The 18,247-nt window shown below is 47.6% G+C and overlaps 1 protein-coding gene across 7 annotated transcripts in view; it reads right to left on the bottom strand.

Moving 5' to 3' along the window:
* Positions 1 to 18,247, bottom strand: part of celf6 (CUGBP Elav-like family member 6) — a 169,147-nt gene that overhangs the window by 30,404 nt on the left and 120,496 nt on the right. For 5 of the 7 annotated variants that reach the window (XM_086175007.1, XM_086175006.1, XM_086175005.1 and 2 more), the window contains exons 4-5: positions 10,597 to 10,725; positions 3,962 to 4,041 (exon numbers count right to left, since the gene is read on the bottom strand). In XM_086175007.1, the coding sequence (XP_086031133.1) occupies positions 3,962 to 4,041; positions 10,597 to 10,725 (209 nt within the window). The remainder of the gene's footprint in view (positions 1 to 3,961; positions 4,042 to 10,596; positions 10,726 to 18,247) is intronic. The other 2 variants (XM_086175008.1, XM_086175011.1) reach the window with 2 other exon arrangements.

Below are 18,247 nucleotides of genomic sequence, written 5' to 3'. Positions count from 1 at the left end.
TAGAAAGAGCTGTCGAATCTATTAACTCCTGACAAATGACTATTTCTCCCCGCAAAGGAAAAATAGCATTTGTATCCCTCAGTAATCAGACAAGCGTTCATCCGCTCTCCGATTCGTTCCTGTCCGGTGTGCCCATTTGCACACCATCCCCATTTACACTGCCTTATTCTCCAATTTTCTCCAGCCCCCCCTCCCCTCCCCCCGCCCGTGTTGTACCACTGGTGTCTCAAAGTTTCGTGCTGTAATCAAAGTTGCGTAAAAACCCAACAGTTTATAAGTGGAAGCGATTGGTGGAGTAACCGCGGCGATGAAAAATCCAGATGGAAAACGCGCTTTCAATTTCCAGAACGAGGACAGACTCGACGCGGATATGAGAATGCTAAAACCAACGCGCATGATCGTGATTAGAAATATATGTAAGGCAGCAGGGTGGCGCTGCCGCCTCACAGCAAAAAAGTCCCTGGTTCGAGTCCGACAGGAGGCCCTTACGCTTCGGAGTCTCCGTCTTTTTATCGCGTTGTTTTATTGCGTTGATGTCCTCCTGCTTCTATGGTTTCCTCCCGCTGTCCAAAATCATGGAGAAGATTTACTGGAGTAAATAAAGGTTTGACAAATTCTGCACACCGAGAGGGCTCCAAAAGTAAAGAGAATTTATTTCAGCATGAAACTTCGAGCAGCAATCCGCTCCTCTTCAGATGCTTACCAAATAAGTTCAGCAAATATGTAATTGTGGAAAAGGAAATGATCATGTGATGCCCCTTTTTTTTTTTAATTACAAAAGGTGCCCCTTTTTTTTGACGTGTTGAAGGTAATGTTAAAATGAAAATATATATCTAATAAGAGTGTCTTTTGTGGAAAAAAGAGGGAGCCACATGACCATTTTCTTTAAAAATGGCGCAAAAATTACATGCTTGTTAAAAATATTTTGTAATCATCTAAAGAAAGAGCCGAATGTAGCTCGAAACATCATGCTAAAATAAATTCTCTTCACTTTTGGAGCCCTCTTGCTGTGCGGATTTTTTCAAACCTTTGTTTACTCCATATTTTTGATCCAGCTCCCATCCCTAACTGGGCGACGTATGTGCATGTTTTTGGTTTTTGTGAAGGTTCACAGGAGATCAGAAATTGACCAGAAATGTGGCTGGTGGAGTGAATTGTTGTGTGTCTCTATATGACATGGATGAATGAGTGAATGTTTAATTATCTCCATACAATGTGAGTGAATGAGACAGTGAATGATCGTACGTCTTGACTTGACATGTGAATGAGAGGGTGAATGTTATTTCTCAAGTATATGACGTGAAGGAGTGAGTGAATATTTATATCTCTGAATATTTGAATAAATATTTGAATTAATGAATATTTATGTCTATATGAGAATGGATGGTTGTATGTCTGTATGTGACATGAATGAGTGACTGTCCTGAGAAAACATGTGAATGAGAATATGTTTAACAAATATGTTTAAAACATTTTTAAAGGAAATGGTTGTGTGAGTCCCTCTTTTTTTTTTTTTTTCCACAAAAGGCACTCTCATTGGATGTATGTTTCGATATATGTTATATGACTGCCTGGCGCCCTGTCCTGGGTAAACCACTCTTCTTCCCCCTTATTACTGAATAAGCGGTATAGATGATGGGTGAATGAATGAATATATTTATGGAGAGCCTTCCATCAAAGAACCGTTTGAGTATTATTGGATTCAAGTGGGAAACAACCCGAAGCAGAGAGCGTCGCTGGGATTCCGGGAGTAACTCCTGGTTCATTTGCATTTGGTAATAACTGACTTACGACCAACTCGGAACTAATTTAGAACCGCTTCTCCTTCGATCTCAGCAGCGTGCGGCACCTTGGTTGCAGAACCTAAGATAGCTTTGTTATTATTAATTGGAATAGAGCTACCCCACTGCCTTTTTTTTTTTTTTTTTTTACATATGTATTTCAAATGAGTGACGCGAACAATCCCGCAGCCTCGGCCACGTCCAGAAAACGGGAAGAAATCTCATGCATACAAGATCAACATATTATATGCATGCGCCGCGCCAGCATCGCTTTTTATGCCACTATTTCCATCTTTGTACGACCCCAACTCGTATACATCACGTTGAAATACGCGGAGCCGTGTCTCCCGGGGACACGTACGAGGATTCATGCACGGTGCACAGTCATCATATCTTTATAAGGCCGCAAATGGAAACGCTATCGGTCTGCTGGAATGGTCCTTTGAATCGTTCGGAAAGGAAATGGATATCGGGAGAAAAGACGGAGATACAGAGGATGCGGGCCGGGGAACGCTGGAAGGTGGCAAATGCTGACTGAGGGGGAATCTTTCTTTTTTTTTTGTGTGTGCGTGCGATAGATAACGCGGTGAAAAATGTATACGAGGGTTTGGACTGTTTGTGCAGATTAAGATGCTGCCATGACAATATTTAGACAACCTGCCCATGCCTGGATATCTATGTAGAACAAACAGTGTTGATTTGTTCTAGTGCACTTTGTGTATATGTATTACTGCACTTTGTATATATGTGCTAGTACATGCTGCATATATGTACGAGTAAACTCTGTATTTATGTGCTAATACGCTTTGTGTATATATGTTTCTACAATGTGCATACATGTACCAGTACACTTTCTATATATTGGTTCATCCATTTAACATATATGTGCCTATTCACTTTGTATATATGTGCTAGTATAGAGTGTATATATGCTAATACATGTTGCTTATATGTACAAGTAAACTTTGTATAAGTGTATTAGTATACTTTGTATATATATGCTAGTATACTTTGTATATATGTGCTCGTACAGTGTGTTTAAATGCGCTAGTACACTACGAGTAAACTCTGTATTTATGTACTAAGACAGTGTGTATATATGTGCTAGTATAGAGTGTATATATGTGCTAGTACATGTTGCTAGTACATATGCGAGTATACAAAGTATACTTGCATATATATACAAATGTGCTCGTACATTGTGTTTAAATACGCTAATACATTTTGAATCAATATGCTTCGCCACTGAGCATATAGTATAGTATAGTATAGTATAGTATAGTAGTATGGTAGTACAACTATATACATATAGAAGTACGCTTTGTATATGTGTTCATACAATTTACATACATGTGCTTATACACTTTGCATATATGTGCTAGTGCACTGTGTACATGTGTCTAGTACAGGTGATTCAAACTCTAAATACTGCATATAGTATCACATTGTGTTAAGTCATGTCATGTTAGATGTACCTAGCCAGGCTGTGCAGTCAGGATTTCAATACTTTTCATACATTCATTCATTCATTCATTCATTCATTCATTCATCCTTGACTGGTGGCCGCTCAATCCGCAGCCCCATATTGAGATACATAAGCATTCACTCTCTCACACACAGAACATAAACAGATACACAACCATTCGGTCACTTATTGACAATTCATATTGCTACATACCACAATTCACTCTCTCATTGGCATTGGCAGACATACGAGCATTCCCACACTCATTATAGAGGAATACAATCATTCAGTCAATTATTCAAATTTCAAATGGATACATTAAACCATTCACTTTCTCATCACATATGGATATATAAATATTTACTTTTTCATTCACAGGTCATATAGAGACATGCAAACATTCACTCTCAAGGCGCTGTAATCCCTTTAGACCGTTGACCTCCAGGGCCGCCACAGGATGGCTGGACATTACTGTCCTTGTTTTTAACATCTTTTTATGTGATTAAACCTTTACGAAACAGTTACAAATGCAGATTCTGAATAAAAAGATGAATCATTTATATTCTTACCACCGTGCTGTGACCCCCTGCAGGGGTGCATTTGCTTATAAACAATGTTATCCTTAAACCAAAAAAAAAAAAAAAAAAAAATGAATACATTTCAAAAAAAGATCATGTTTTCCTTTTAATTACATGTTTGGGATTGTGTTACTCACCGGCATCGTCTGTCCCCCGTGCAAGCTGTTGATGGCGGCCTGTGCTTCTGCGTGGCTGGAGAATTTGACGAAAGCGCAGCCTGAATAGAAAAGAGAGAAAAAAAAAAAAAAGGAGGGAAGAGGTGCAACATGAGGAAGACGACCTTGAATTTGGGACAAAACACTACTTTGTACATTGTTCCCGTGTTATCATAGTCATGAATAAATGCGCGCAAAACAACTAATTGTGGCGTCCGCTCCAATTCCACCCCCTTCGCTCCGGAGCGTTTTCACCATCCACACTTGTTTGTGGTTGTTAATCTGTTTAATATTTACACGTCGTGATCTGTGTGCAGCCGCTCGTAAAAGAGATTACAGCGACGATGGCGGCGCATCGTAACCTGCCTATCCCGGCTGGATGGTTCCCCTCGCGAGTGACTTCGGACAGAAGAGGCGGCGTTGGAATCGTCTTATATCTGTCGGTGTGCGGTTAGCGCTCGGAACGGAACGGTCAACTTTGAGAGCTGGCTGGGAGCGGGCGGGAGAGCCTCGAGGCATTAGCGTTTCAAATTATGAGCAGAAAGATTCAAGTGGACGACAAGAGACAGTTTCGGAAGGGAAAGTTTTGTCCGGGTCCAATTTGGTTCCAGGAACTAGCCTCCTCCAGGGGAACCATGTTTTCAATTTTCACAGGTTGTAGGGGAAGCCGTGCAGGCCTGTGTGACGAGTGCCTTAAGCACCATACCGAAAAAAGAAACCAGGAAGACGAGGAGGAAGACAACTCGGACATCGACTGCTTTTAATTTTCTCACTGCACTGCTTGGCCGTGTAAAAAAAAAAAACACCGTTAGCAAACTTCATTACTTGTTTTTGCCAAAATATTGATGTTCCTCTATGAGCCCTGGATACCCCTCTGAAGCACAGCAAGCCAGAAGAGCTTGTACTTCCCTGTCTGTGTGTATCACAATTCTGTCCATTGTGTCGCAAGAAAACTAGTGTGACAAGTGGTCACAGTGGTCCACTAGGAGCATCTAGTAATAAGTAGCTTATGAGTTCTACCAATCACCAAGCGCCTACATCACGAGTTCCATTGGAAACTTAGCAAAGACCCTGCCGCGGAGTACGAGCTACATGGTTCCCATGTTGTCAGAAGGTACCGAGACACGTTCCCAAAAAGGTTCTAGTACATGCAGTGGTGTCCATTTCGGTCAATATTCAAAATCAAACCGTAAAGTTTCCGTTTCCATTTGGTTCAACGGAGGCATGTGAAATATATTTCGATTGAATACCAGGGTGGGGGTTGAGGTGTCGGCGAGGGTCAGTGGTTCTCAGCTGTGACGGTCCCGTTCTTGTCTCTCTGCTCGTAATTGGCTGAACCCTTGACGTTCGTTTGACCTATTTCTAGATGAATCTTTTAACACGTGCCAGCCGGCATAGAAGAGCTCGGCCTGCAGGAAACCCCATCCCTGGCACTGAAAGAGTTAAATTCCCCGACTAATTAAGAGCGGAGAAATCTCCGCCTCCTCCGACAGACATCCCATCCTCGGCTTCGGTTTCGACGTCAAACCCACCGGCGTGCAAAACTAGCCTAAGTGCATTTGCCAGAATCGTCGGCAGCCTCCATTTCCAGCGGCTCCCTGTTTACCTTCCAATTAGCTCAACCAAATGTCCTCATTTGGAGGGACGGCGGCGCCTGAGGAGTAGCGAAGGAAAAAAAAAAAAAAATCAAGATTGAGTGCTCGCCACATTGGGAGATTTGGGTCCGGTGTTTTTCGCAATTACATTCCTTGTTTGTCAAATCCCCGCCGGCGGGGCGACGACAGAGATTTCAGTGTCGGGATTGGTCGGCACTCCCACCCCTCCCTCCCCCATCCGCTGCGTTTATGCAGAGACAATCACGGAGGAGACAATCGGCGGGACTCAGAAGCTCTTTGGCTGCCGTGACAAATCTCTCCGACGTGCCTCGATGTTGAGAACCCAACCCGCTCCAGGAAATCCATATGGGTCGGGCGGTAAATCTACCATCCCATAGCCAGAAAGGCTACTGTCCCAGTGCTAAAGAAGGAGCTCGGCAGAAGCCTCACTGCTCCTGAGGCCTCGGCGGCACTCGGTTAATGAAAAGCGGCGGGATTAAGCTGTAATTTTGTTAATTAAGTGTCTTCTGACTTAACGCGGCAGCTACCTAAGAGCGGGACATCACGGAGCCGAGTGGCTCCTGGAGGCCACGACCACCAACAAGCTCAAAGAAGCTTCCGTTAATAAACAGTAAATCAAGCGTTTGAGACATGTTAGCATCAGAAATTTAGCATTGGTAGCCGCTTTTGCACTGTAGAAACTTTTTGCAGCTCCCTGCAACCTTTTAAGGAACGGGTCTGGTCTTCGCGCCCCGGACAGCACAGGAACCAAGAACTCAGTTCCAAGAGCCATTTCAGCTGTAACTCTGTGGGAGGGCATGTTTACGGTTCCATCGGTGCTTTGTGATTGATAGAACTCATAAGCCACACCCATTACGAAATACTTCTTGAAGCCTATGATGGGCTATTTCTAAAAAATATCGTAATCACTGGTCAGCTTTTTTCTCACAACAAAACGGAAATGGACCAATTAGAAATGGACCAACGAAGAGCTCCGAGCCGTCCTGATAGACCACGGACGGGTTTCCGAGGCTTGTAGGGGAACATCAACATCCTACCCAAGATAAGTACGCAGTTAGATGAAAGCAGGGTTCGGCGCAACACTTCGACCCATCTCACACTCCGTGGTTATTAATCTGGCATGCAGAACAGGAATGCCGTGGCACCTTTTCCTCCTCCTTTTTCTTCTTTGTGGTGATTTGTTTTTCATGGCCCCTTATCGCCTGCGGGGATACAAAGCTAAGAGGTTCCCTCTGGAGTTTGGCTAAAATCTGGGACTTTTTGAAAGATCAGAATCGGTTCGGCGAAAGACGACAGAAATGGAACGCAACATTTTTTCAAGACACACCGGCGACAGGATCGGTAGACCCCCCCCTGCCCCCCAACCCGAACCCCGCTGGCTAAAACAAACAGGCCTTCAATGTTACAACTTTGGAGCGTCGCGGGGAAGAAATGGCAGCGGCGCGAGGACTCTGGATATCGACATCGGTCATGAAGGAGCAGCGGGGAATAATGGGATATTGAATGATGGCGCTTTCAAAGCGGGCGTGTTTGGAAGGGAGGCCGCCGTCTGTGTTCACAACAACAAGGAACCGAGCCGAAGTTGCCCCAGAGGTTCGTCTGACGCCCGGAGTCTCGGATTCTGAAGAACTCCCCCGGGTTACTTCCACCCTTTTTAAATAAAGCGTTGAACTATAACCGGGGATTTTATTGTATTTATTTTCTCATGCAAGGAGAGGTTGCCAGGAATGCAGGTGAATATTTCCCCCCACAAAAATCAAAGCGGCCGGATGGAGGGACATGGGACGTCCGCGCAATCGAGAAAGCAGAATCCACTTTCCCATCCCCAACCCCACTCCGCAGCAACAGGCCGACCCCGGTGTGGGAATCCAGCGAGCGGCAAAGGCGGAGCGGTTTCCGTGCCGTATGGATTCAGAGGTGAAAAGATTGGCCAAGGACGACTTTGATTCCGTCGCTCGTCTCCTCCTGCACCCCTTTTTACTCCGACTCCAGAAAAGGTCTCCGTTCGTCTAACTGAGATGTGTCAGGCTGCTGTTTGCCACTCTGGTTCCCTGTAGGAACAAACATATCTAACCTTTGCGGTGGAGAAAAGTTTGCTCTCTTGAGCCCTCCCTTGTTTTTTTAACCTGCGCGGGTCCTTCGTCCGATACCGAGACGGACGCTCAGAACTACAGGGGGAATAAAGATTGCGTCAAAAGCACCTTTCGTGCTGTAGGAAGTATTTTGCTGCTCCTTGAATCTTTAAAGGATCTAGACGGTATGTTTCGTGCATCCGAACAGCATAAGAACAGGTAACCAGGGTCTTTTTACAGTTCCACGTGAACTCGTAGGTGCTTGGTGGAACTCATGAAAGCCACACCCATAACCAGATACCATTTTTGAAAACTATCGCGTTCGGGTCGTCTATAGAGACTGTCGACTCACCCGTGTCGTAATGAATCATTGTTAAATCTCAACCAGACTTGATTTCTTCACCTGACGATGTGTTACCTCTCATCTCAGATAGTTATTCCGTGATGCTGCTACCCCATGTGCCTCCCAATTGCCCTTTGGTGGCAAATAAAGCTTTTCTGTCTGTCTTCATCGGGTCAAACAGTACCCGTGGGCTAGATTTCCATGTGGTAGGTTGCACCTGCTGGTGTCGGCGTTGGGATTTGGCCCAAGTTGAGATAATGTGTTTTGTCAATGAATGAGTTGCCGTGCAAAATCTAGGTTGAATAGCGCCCCCATCATTTTAGTGATGGGGGCAATGTTCGGGGTACCAATTCGCCTGTGTCCTTGCAACAAAGTGGACTCTCAAAGCTGTCCGAGCTCTTCTGGCCTGCGATGCCACAAAGGGGTTTCCGGGGTTTGTGGAGGAAAAAAAATCCCCCAAAAAGTGAGGAGTTGGCCAAAAGCAGGTTTAGCTAACTGCGACCCATTTGACAGTCCATGGTGATTATCCCCACAATGCATTTGGCTCCCCACGTTATTCATTTTGTCTTCCTCTTATTCCAGAAGGTTTGTTTTTTTTCTTTTGGCCCCAAAGGTGCATATCACATCAGTCCCTATCGGGGTCCCTTACCACAAAACTCAAAAGTTCCACTGAAAGGAGGCTTGTTCCTGGAACCCAAATTGGAGCTGGACAAATTTTCAAACTTTTCTTTTTCGAAAGCAGCTCGACATGATATGTCCCCCGAGTGTGTGGTTGTGTGTGTGTGTGCCCCCCTAAAAAAAAAAAATCTCTGTTCCGGCCAAGCTTTTCCTGATGGTGGGCGGGGGCGGGGACGGTGGTGGGAAGTGGGGGGGCGGAACAGAGTGCAACATCTCAAAAGAGATGGAGACTGCCAGAGTCTCATAAATTATAGTGCACATTTGAGTTTTTGAATTTGATGGCTCAGAATGAGTTGGGTGAAAAAGGGAAAAAAAAAGAAAGGGGGGGGGGGGTTGTATTGCTTTCAAGCGAGAGGATCTGCACCGGCTTTTGAATTCCCGGGGTAATAATATGTATGCATGAATTCCATCCCGCTGGATGGGTGACATTTATAACACAACTTAATTATAGACCTAAAAGCCATCTCTCTATTATTCCTGACAATTCAGGGTGGGGGCGTGGGGAGGGGGGGGGTTCCATTCAATTCTGGAAGCAAGTGTTGCACTTTGGAAAGTACTTTGAGGAGCGGCGCTCGCAGAGAGATGGATGTTAACTTCTCGGCCTTTTCATCGGGTGAAGAGGGGCGCTGAAAAGCCTCCGAGTGGCATAAATTTACATCGACGGGGGTGGTAGCAGCAGCGGCGGCGACGGCGGCGGCGGTGGTGGTGGTGGTGGTGGCGGTGGCGGCGGCGGGAGGGGGGGTTGGACGCTAAGCCTCCATCATGGAACAGATAGCACCGTCAATTTCAAGGTCTGTCTCGTTCAAATTACAGGAGCCTCATCCCGAGACAGGCGCCAGGCAAAATAATTTGCCATAACATCCTGAAATAATTGCGCGGGACCGCCGCTCGCCGTGCGATAGGACCAAACACCTCCACGTGTAGACCTTTGTCTGGTGGTGGCTACTGCCAGGAAGGGGGGTGGGCGGCGTCGAAGCCGGCTGATAATGGAGACAAATAGCAATACCGCCAACTTCTGGAATCTGAGCGGCGAGATGGAGGCGCGGGAGGGCGAGGAGGTGCGAATGAGAGAGAAAACTAGCTCCTGTCTAACACGGCGGCGCCGGCCTTATTTCGTTTTATGTGCCGTCAGTCAGCTGGAGGCGTCCGGGCGGACGGGAGGGGAAGCCGGCGAGGGAGGAGGAGGAGGAGGGTGGAAGAGGAAACAAGCCGGGGGGGGAGGAAAGGTGGCGAGCCGCCGGGGCGACACAAAGCAATAGACCCGGGATTAACAGCGAGCGGGACAGATGTAGACACAGATAGGCCGGCGGTTCCGGGCTACGGACGGTCTTTCTCTTTGATTTAATCACAAAGCACACGCAATATCGGCGCCCGACACACACACACACACACTCCTCATATAGGAGGATAAATCACCGTTTGCGCGGGGATAAGGCAATATCATCGGGGGTTATCGCAATCACACATTCCTCAGCCCGCCTTTAATTTGAGAACGCAAGAGCTGAGTAGCGGCTAAACTAGCAACACGGATGCTACATAGCATGTAGCACCTCCCTGTGATAGGAATGCGAGAAACAAACACATCCCTTTCGCTTTTTCTGGATAACGTGTCGCGTGGGGGCGGGGAGTCGGAGTTGCAGGCTCGGGCGAGGAGAGCTAAAAATGAAAGTCGAGCGGTGAGAAAAAGAAAAAAAAAAAAAAAAGCGAGGGAAGGGGGTGAGAGGAAGGAGCTGCGGTGACAATGAGGTAGGAGAGAACCGCGAGCGAAGGCGCGCGAGGGGGTTGGCGTTCGCCGTATGGGGGGGAGGGGAGTCGCGAAAAGGAGACGCATCCGATAGAGGGGATGGACGGATGAGACGGGGTCGGGGGTCGGGGGGGGGGGGGGGGGGGAGTCGTGCGGGCTCTGACCCTTACTGGCCCCATCAGGCCCTCGCAGGACGGTGCACTCCTCGATCTGCCCGAAGGTCTCGAACAGCCGCCGGACGTCGTCCTCGCTCTGCTGCTTGCCGAGCATCCCAACAAACAGCTTCCTGTCTTCTGGATGGGAAGAGGGGGAGGGAGGAAGGGAAGGAGGGAGGGTGGGAGGAAGGATAGGAGACAACAGACAAATGCTACAGCTGATGGCACCGTTCTGATGAGCCCTCAACCCCTCCCCCCCACCCCCCCCCCCCCACCCTGCCAGCTTTTTACGTCGCTGCTTTTATTGTCTCTGATTTGAGGTTGCGCGCCGCGCCGCCCCGAACGCAAACGCGCTCGTGTTTACCGCTCAGATCTTTGATACCGGAGATGTCGTCCCGGGTTTTGAAACAAAGGCAGGCGGAGAGCTTGGATGTTTTACTCGGGTCGACGTGCCGTTGGATCGTCTGGAGTCAATTCGGGACCAAAAATCGTATTATTACACCTTATTACATGTTATAATACATTTTTACAGGTTATTATAAGTTGTTACAGGCTATTGACCCGGGAAGATTAACATCGTTGTATCCGGTAGGAGTCAAATAAAATACCAAAATGGTCTGTACACATTTTCAGTACTGAACCAATGTACTATAAGTATATGATATATAATAATGGCGATGACTTTCTGCGCACAATGCATATATTTATAAATATACATTTATTTTTTGGTGCCTTACATGATATTCGGATCACATAACGATGATTTTTACATTTCTTCTTTTTTCAAATTTTTATTTTTTAATCATTTTCATTTTTATATTTTCATTTTAATTTAATTTAATTTATTTTTTTTTATTAATTATCTTTCTTTTTTTGCGTTATTTTAAAATCTTTTTCAGTTTATTACGTGACAAAAGTGGGGTGAATTAACCGGCTGCAGTCGGGGGGCTGTCAGACCATCGGAAACACATTTTTTCTGAGTTGATTCACTTCATTCTACAGTTTCCAAGCCGTTGCTCTGCCGCCGTACATTTACATCTCGATGCAATCGAGCTCACGGAACTCTGGCGTGCCATGGGAAGGTACTCTAATACCGAAATCCGTCGAAAAAGCTGATTTCTCTCTAATTAATCTTCCCGGAGCTCCGGAACGAGACGGAGCATTCATCTTCGTTCCATCTTTTGCATTATGCGCCCCTCCCCCCCCCGCATCCAGCCGTGTTGTGGAATGGAATGGCAACTAGCAAGAAGCCGCCGCCGCCGCCACACGAATTGATGGGAAGTGGCAGGAAGAGGAAGTGGAGTTTATTGGAAATGACACTGTTGATCTTCAGCGCGAGTCACTTGACTGGTACGGAGCGGGTGAGGAGTGGGGGTGGGTGGCGGAAGGTGGGGGCGTCACCTGGGCCTCGACAGATGTGACGCCTCCTGTACCTGCCAGGCCCCATTAGATGCAGCTGTTCTAAAAATAAAAGCACCGCGGCTCCCTTTTTTTTTTTTTTTTGCAGAGAGGGGGCGTGCGATTTCGGATGATCCCGTCCCATAAAGCTCAGTCGAGACGACGACCGGCATAATCAATAAGACGTCTGGTCGGGTTAGCATAGCCGAGCTTGATTTTTCACGCAAAGCGAAACCCTGGTGCTCTTTACCGCGGCACCCCCGTCGACGCTCACGTGGAAGGCGGGACGCTGCGAACCGGAGAAGATCGCCATGGAGACGACCGCTCCAGCCGTCAACTAGCTAGCTAGCTAGCTTAAGCTGCAGCCGCTAGACACGATGGCTAATAGCGGAGTAGCTTCCCTGGACGGAGACCCGTTTCGGTGACTTTGTCGTGATTGCGGCGCTTCAAAACCAAACGCGCCGCTTGTACCTTGAACGAGCCGGAGAGATGTTTTACGGGGCGGCGGCGGTGGGGGAGGGGATCGGGACAAAAGAACCGGAGAAGATCGCCATAGAGACGACCGCTCCAGCCGTCAACTAGCTAGCGAGCTAGCTTTAGCTGCAGGGGCTAGACACGATTGCTTATAGCGGAGCAGCTTCCCCGGACGGAGACCCGTTTCGGTGACTTTGTCGTGATTGCGGCGCTTCAAATCCCGACGCGCCGCTTGTACCTTGAACGAGCCGGAGAGATGTTTTACGGGCGGCGGCGGTGGGGGAGGGGATCGGGACAAAAGTCTCATCTCGGCCCCCGGCCCGGGGACATCTGACGGTGGCTTTACAAGGCTAATTAACAAGCCATGAGCGAGGTAATGAACTTTCCAAATGTGCTGGCAAACGCGAAAATAAATTACGCCCCGGCGACGGCATTAAAGGGAAGTGTGAGTGTACTCCGGAGCCCTCCTCTGGGAGAGGACCGCGGCGAGAAAATGAATTTGGGGCCGCTATCTTTTCATTGCCTGACCTGAGAGCATCCGAGTCGGCCCACTGCGTGCCCAGGCCAGAGTATGGATTGCTATTAATTAGGCCACTTTACCCCCCCACCCGTACATGTCCGTCTCCAAAGCGACTCTTATTGGATTCCGCAAGTTCCTACTCATCTCCTATGGCCACTCGCGAGCTTTAAATTGCCATTTTATGAATACGAATAAATATCTTGTCACGCGCCCTCCACACGAGGAGATGAATCCGAAGAGCGATCCATTATGAGTGAAGAGGTTGGGGGGGGAGGGGGTTGGGTACAGTCAAGTGCGGTCGTGTTTTTGCATTAAGAGGGGTGGGGACCTTCCTCCGGAGCCGACCGGGGGGGTGGAAGTGTGACAGAACTCTCCGGGGCGACTCTTTGACCCGGTTGTGCTTAACTTTCACTGAGAGGCGCCGGCTGGATATCGCTGGAGAACATTTGAGAACCTCGTCATCGACACTTTTAGACATAATGGCATGTGAGTGTGTTTCTTTTTTTTTTTTTTTTTCAGATCGCTGTGTCCTCCAGAGCCATGGATTCACAATAGTAATACATTTATTTTATTTTTGGGCGCATTTCCGGACCAAACATCCAAAAGATTTACAGCGGTTGGAATCCAGATTAGGCCTTTTTTTTTTTTTGTTATTATTATTTTAAGCTTCTCCATGCTTCAGAGGAGTTTCTGGAGGGACTTGTATATTGATGATGCGTGGACTGGGGGACAAATATGGGACCGTTAGGACCACAGATGACAACAAGAACTTCGCTTTTGTTGCTGTCTAGTGTGAAAAATTTGAGGACAGCCTTGATTTGATATCTGTGAGGTAGTCAGAGGGGGAGGTGGAGCAGCGGAATTGGATTCGGAGGAGATATAGAACAGGATGTCATCTGCGTAGCAACAGATGTCGAACCCCTGGGACGCTACTTGCTTTGTTAGCGGATCCAGAAACACATTAGCTTTATTGCTAATGTCTCTTTCTACCCCCGCCGGTCGAGGCAGAAGGCCGCCTGCATCGAGTCTGGATCCGTCCAAAATTTCTGGGCAGGTTTTCCTCGCCGCCGCCGCCGCCAAGTGCTTCTTCACGTGAGAATTGTGGGCGTTTATCAATCATTTTGAAGAGTATGGTCCAGACCTGCTCTACACGCAGGGCGTCATGTCGGACCCATGTTGCGATTTGGCACCGTATGAATAAAATCACAGTTGACTCGACTAAATCAGGCCTCGAACACTCATATTCATCCATCCCCGCTTCTTTTAGATTTTTTTTTTTTTCGTCTCTCTGTGCCTGTCTGAAGGTTGGGAGCAATTGAGCGGAAAATCGCTTCCCGCGTCCAAACTCAGGTGACGTGGGGATGGCCGATGTTTTTTTTTTTTTTTTTTTCCTTTTATGAATGCAAATAACAACAACAAAAAAAAAAAGTTATCAAAATACTAGTGACATCTGACAACGGCTCGTCTCAGAACCCTTTTCATTTCGGCCCCCGGTATATTAAAAATTAATGGATTTTGCACGGGCGCCATATGCTGTCAAGATTGATGCTTCTCTCACCGGAATGAAGTGCTCCTTGTGTTGCACGCGGCAGTGCATGCATATAGATTGAGCTTCCTGTTTCCCGCTCTTCAACCCCTTTTTGTCTCTCGATAGCTCTCTTTCTGCATCTTTTGGTTTTCCCCTTTATTATCATCTTTTAATTCTGCAGGCGAAAAAAAAAAAAAAAAAAAAAAAAACTTTCTGCCTTTGTTTGCCAATAATGGGGATATTCTCTTAACTCTCCAGCTCCTGCGTCCTGGTAAATATTTCTCTTGTTTTTCTTTTTTTTTTTTTATGATTCTATCGCTTATTGCCTGCTGGCGATAGTCGGGGAGGGTTGGGTGGCGGTAAGTGTTGAGAAAAAGCGCGGACAGCTGCATCGGGCGATAAAAGACGTCTGCCAGGCCGCCGGGCGCGTTTCAGACGCAGTGTAATGTCCCAGGCAGCACAACAAAGAAGTTGTGCGTCTTATGGGCTCATTAGGAAAAAAAAAAAAAAAAGAGTCTGCCAGACGGGGTCACACATGTGGGCGGGTCCGTAAAAAATTGTAGAAAACTGCTACTGCGATATCGGCCTGGAATTCTTTTCCCATTGTCCGCGTCGCGTCCCGTTTTAGCGAAAACCAAATTCCAATCTATTCCCCGCAGCTGTGTTTTTTTTCTCATATTTAGCATCTGGTTTAATGAAAAACAACTGACTCAAGACAAATCTAATCAACTTCAAGCGAGGGGGAGAAAGACACCGCGCCGAGTATTGGATTTTTATTTTAATCCGCAAAGTTAATAAGAAGTTTTAGTCATTTAGCCACTAGCTACTTGTGTGGAAGAAGCACGGGTGAGGAGTTTCCTGCTTTTGCCTTTGTCACCAAACTAAGAAACTTCCAAATAAAGCAAAGTGTTTTGAAAGGTTACTTTTTATACTTCCTGTTTAGGAGGAAGTTGACGTTGAAAGGGTGTGAATGAGTGGGAAATTGACTGAGCGGTAAAAAAAAAAAAGAGTAACTCAGACACCAAATCAATGCAGTGGACTCACAATTTTTGTTTTCCCACAGCGATGTCTGACAGTCGGCCCGTTCTGTCGAGCGACCCCCGCCGCCCGAGCGCGCCCTCGGCCTTCTTAGCAGTGTGTCGGCTGCGGGAGGCCGGGAAGCCATGGGTGTTTTGTGTCGCGTGTTGCCATCGAGAGAAGTCAACAACTGCCTGGCACAGCCGGGTAGACAAAGCTACTTCATCCGTAGCTGTTGTGTTACCACAAATAGCCGCGCCAATCCAAACCGAACTAAAAAACGTCTACGTAGTCGTATTTTTAAATGTTTTTCCAAACCAGTTTGTTTACTGGCTTTTTATAGCGCTCAATTTTCTTCTAATCGTCTCTCTGTTTATATTTATATTCATTTCAATGATGCTGTAACTGTTACACTGCGGCGATAAAAGAATTTCCCCTATGGGGATCAATAAAGTTTATCTTATCCTATTTTATTACCATGTATTACGGAGAGACACGGTTTTGACTTTTTCAGGTCATGAAAAGAACCGCAGATTCTACAGGTCAAGTCGCCATGACGACGGTCTGCTCCCACAGGATCTCGTTTTATGAACCCAGGACCCGGATAGGGGGTGGTACGATCATTCACCAATTCTTCGATTCGATCGCTTCTCCTGCACCAAAGCCTATCCAAGCCGCCATTGAGCAAGAGGCCAGGTTCCCCCTGGCCCAGTCGCCGATCAATAACATGGCCACATAAACAAACGTCCGACCATATAATGTCATCTCGAGACACGCACGACCTACCAACATTCACATGTGATGTAAAAACAACTGTTCCCCCTCTCTTTGGGACATCATATAGGAAAGCACAACCATTCGCCCGCTAATTTACGCGTCTGGGTATTTTCCGTTCTCCGATGACCCTCCTGCATGTTTTTGCGCTGCCGCAGGAACCTCACGCAGACACGGGAAGAACATGGAAACTCCACCCAGCGAGGCCGCCCTGCCGGAATCGACCGCTTCGGGACCTTTTTGCCGGGTTGAGTCGAATCGACGCCTTGCGACGGGAAAGTCTCGTCCTCTGCCGAAGTTCCTCTCTGCTTTTTTTTCTCGAGTTTTTGCTCGACTGTGTCCGGGAGCACGGAGGGATCTTTCAGCTTCATTTGCATGTAAAGTGGAGCCCGCTCCCCTGTGGGCGTGAGGGGCCTCCAGACGGCCCCCCTCCCCCCCGTGGCCGTCCGGACCGCAGCCATCCAGCAGCTTTCACTTATCCCTACCTGCCGGGGTTGAGCGTGACAGTGCGCCGCGCGCGGCGTCTTTAAGGTGCTGTCAATCTCCCCCCGCCGCGCCGCCGGGGTCAGCTGTCTGCAGAGCAGCGGGTCGGAGAGGACGAACGCCGCCGACTCACAAAGCGCCCCTTCAAAAGGCATATGCGAATTATTAGAAAGGCTCATGCGGGGCCCCTTAGGGGCTCCCGCCGCTGTTTGCGCGTCCAATGAAAACAAAGAAAACAGGACCGATAAAAAGGCCCCGGAAAGCTGACTGTGTGGAATAAGCCGATGTTGAGGTTGCCGTCCGTCTCGGGAGTGTTGAAAACATCTTATCGTAGTTATAGGAAGGTGGGGGGAGGGTGTGGCTGACCGACTCGTCGCCTCTCTTCTCATCAGGTGGGACCCGGCGCCGAGATTGTGTTTAGATAGCGGCCGTCTCCAATCACAGATAATCTCCTCCCGATCTTTTCTTCCCAGACAAGGTCAGCCAGTAAAGATTCCCAGGGCCGGGCGACGGGGGGATAGGGATAGGGGAAGCTTCGGGGCGATTTACCGTCCGAGGCCGGCGCAGCCGAACCACCGACTGTCCTCGGCTAACTCTCCCATCCTGGCATTTCTGTTCTTTGATATCTCATTCTCGTATCCCTCCGTGGGCCTCGCACCTCTTTCTATCAACAGAGACATTTTTCCGAGAGACCGAAAGGACAAACAGCAACAGAAGTCCGCTTTTCCTTGTTCGAGGCTCTTTTGGATTCCCTGGAGTTCATGCAGAGGCACGGAGAGCACCTGTCACTATAATGCCAATGGAACAAGAGATCCGACAGAACGCGCTGACTGTCAGACATTGCTGCCGGAAAAAAAAAATACGTGCCATTATATTGATTTTGTGATTTGGGCTTTGCCCCCGTTTCTATCATTGGGGCCATCTTTCCAGCAAGACCAAAAGTATAACAGCAACAGAAGTCCACTTTTCCTCATTCGTGTCTCTTTTGGATTCCTCGGATCGCACGCGGAGGTACCGAAGGCGCCTTTTGCTGCAACATCAATGGAGCAAGAGAACTTGACTCTCAAACAGCACTGTTGGAAAAAAATGTGAGCCAATTGCATTGATTTGGTGATTTTGGCCGAGCACCCCTGTCTATCAAAGGGGCCTTCTTTCAACGCAACCGAAGGAGAAACAGTAACCAAAGTCCACTTTTCCTTGTTTGTGTCCCTTTTGGAGTCCCTGGATCTCACGCAGAGCTACCCAAGGCGCCCTTCACTGCAATGTCAATGGAGCAAGAAATACGACAAAACTTGACCGTCAGACATGGCTGTTGGAAAAAAAATGTGAGCCCATTGCATTGATTTGGTGATTTGGGCCTTGCACCTCTGTCTACCAATGGGGCCGTCTCTCAAAGAGGCCATAGGAGAAACAGTAATGGGAATCCACTTTTCCTTGTTCGTGTCCCTTTTGGAGTCCCCGGATCC

This window comes from Fistularia commersonii, chromosome 27, assembly GCF_037954325.1.
Source record: "Fistularia commersonii isolate RoL2024-O1a breed Wild chromosome 27, RoL_Fcom_v1.0, whole genome shotgun sequence".
Lineage (NCBI taxonomy): Eukaryota > Metazoa > Chordata > Actinopteri > Syngnathiformes > Fistulariidae > Fistularia > Fistularia commersonii.
The sequence above is the reverse complement of the archived record's forward strand: the minus strand, read 5'-3'. Positions and strand labels throughout refer to the sequence as shown.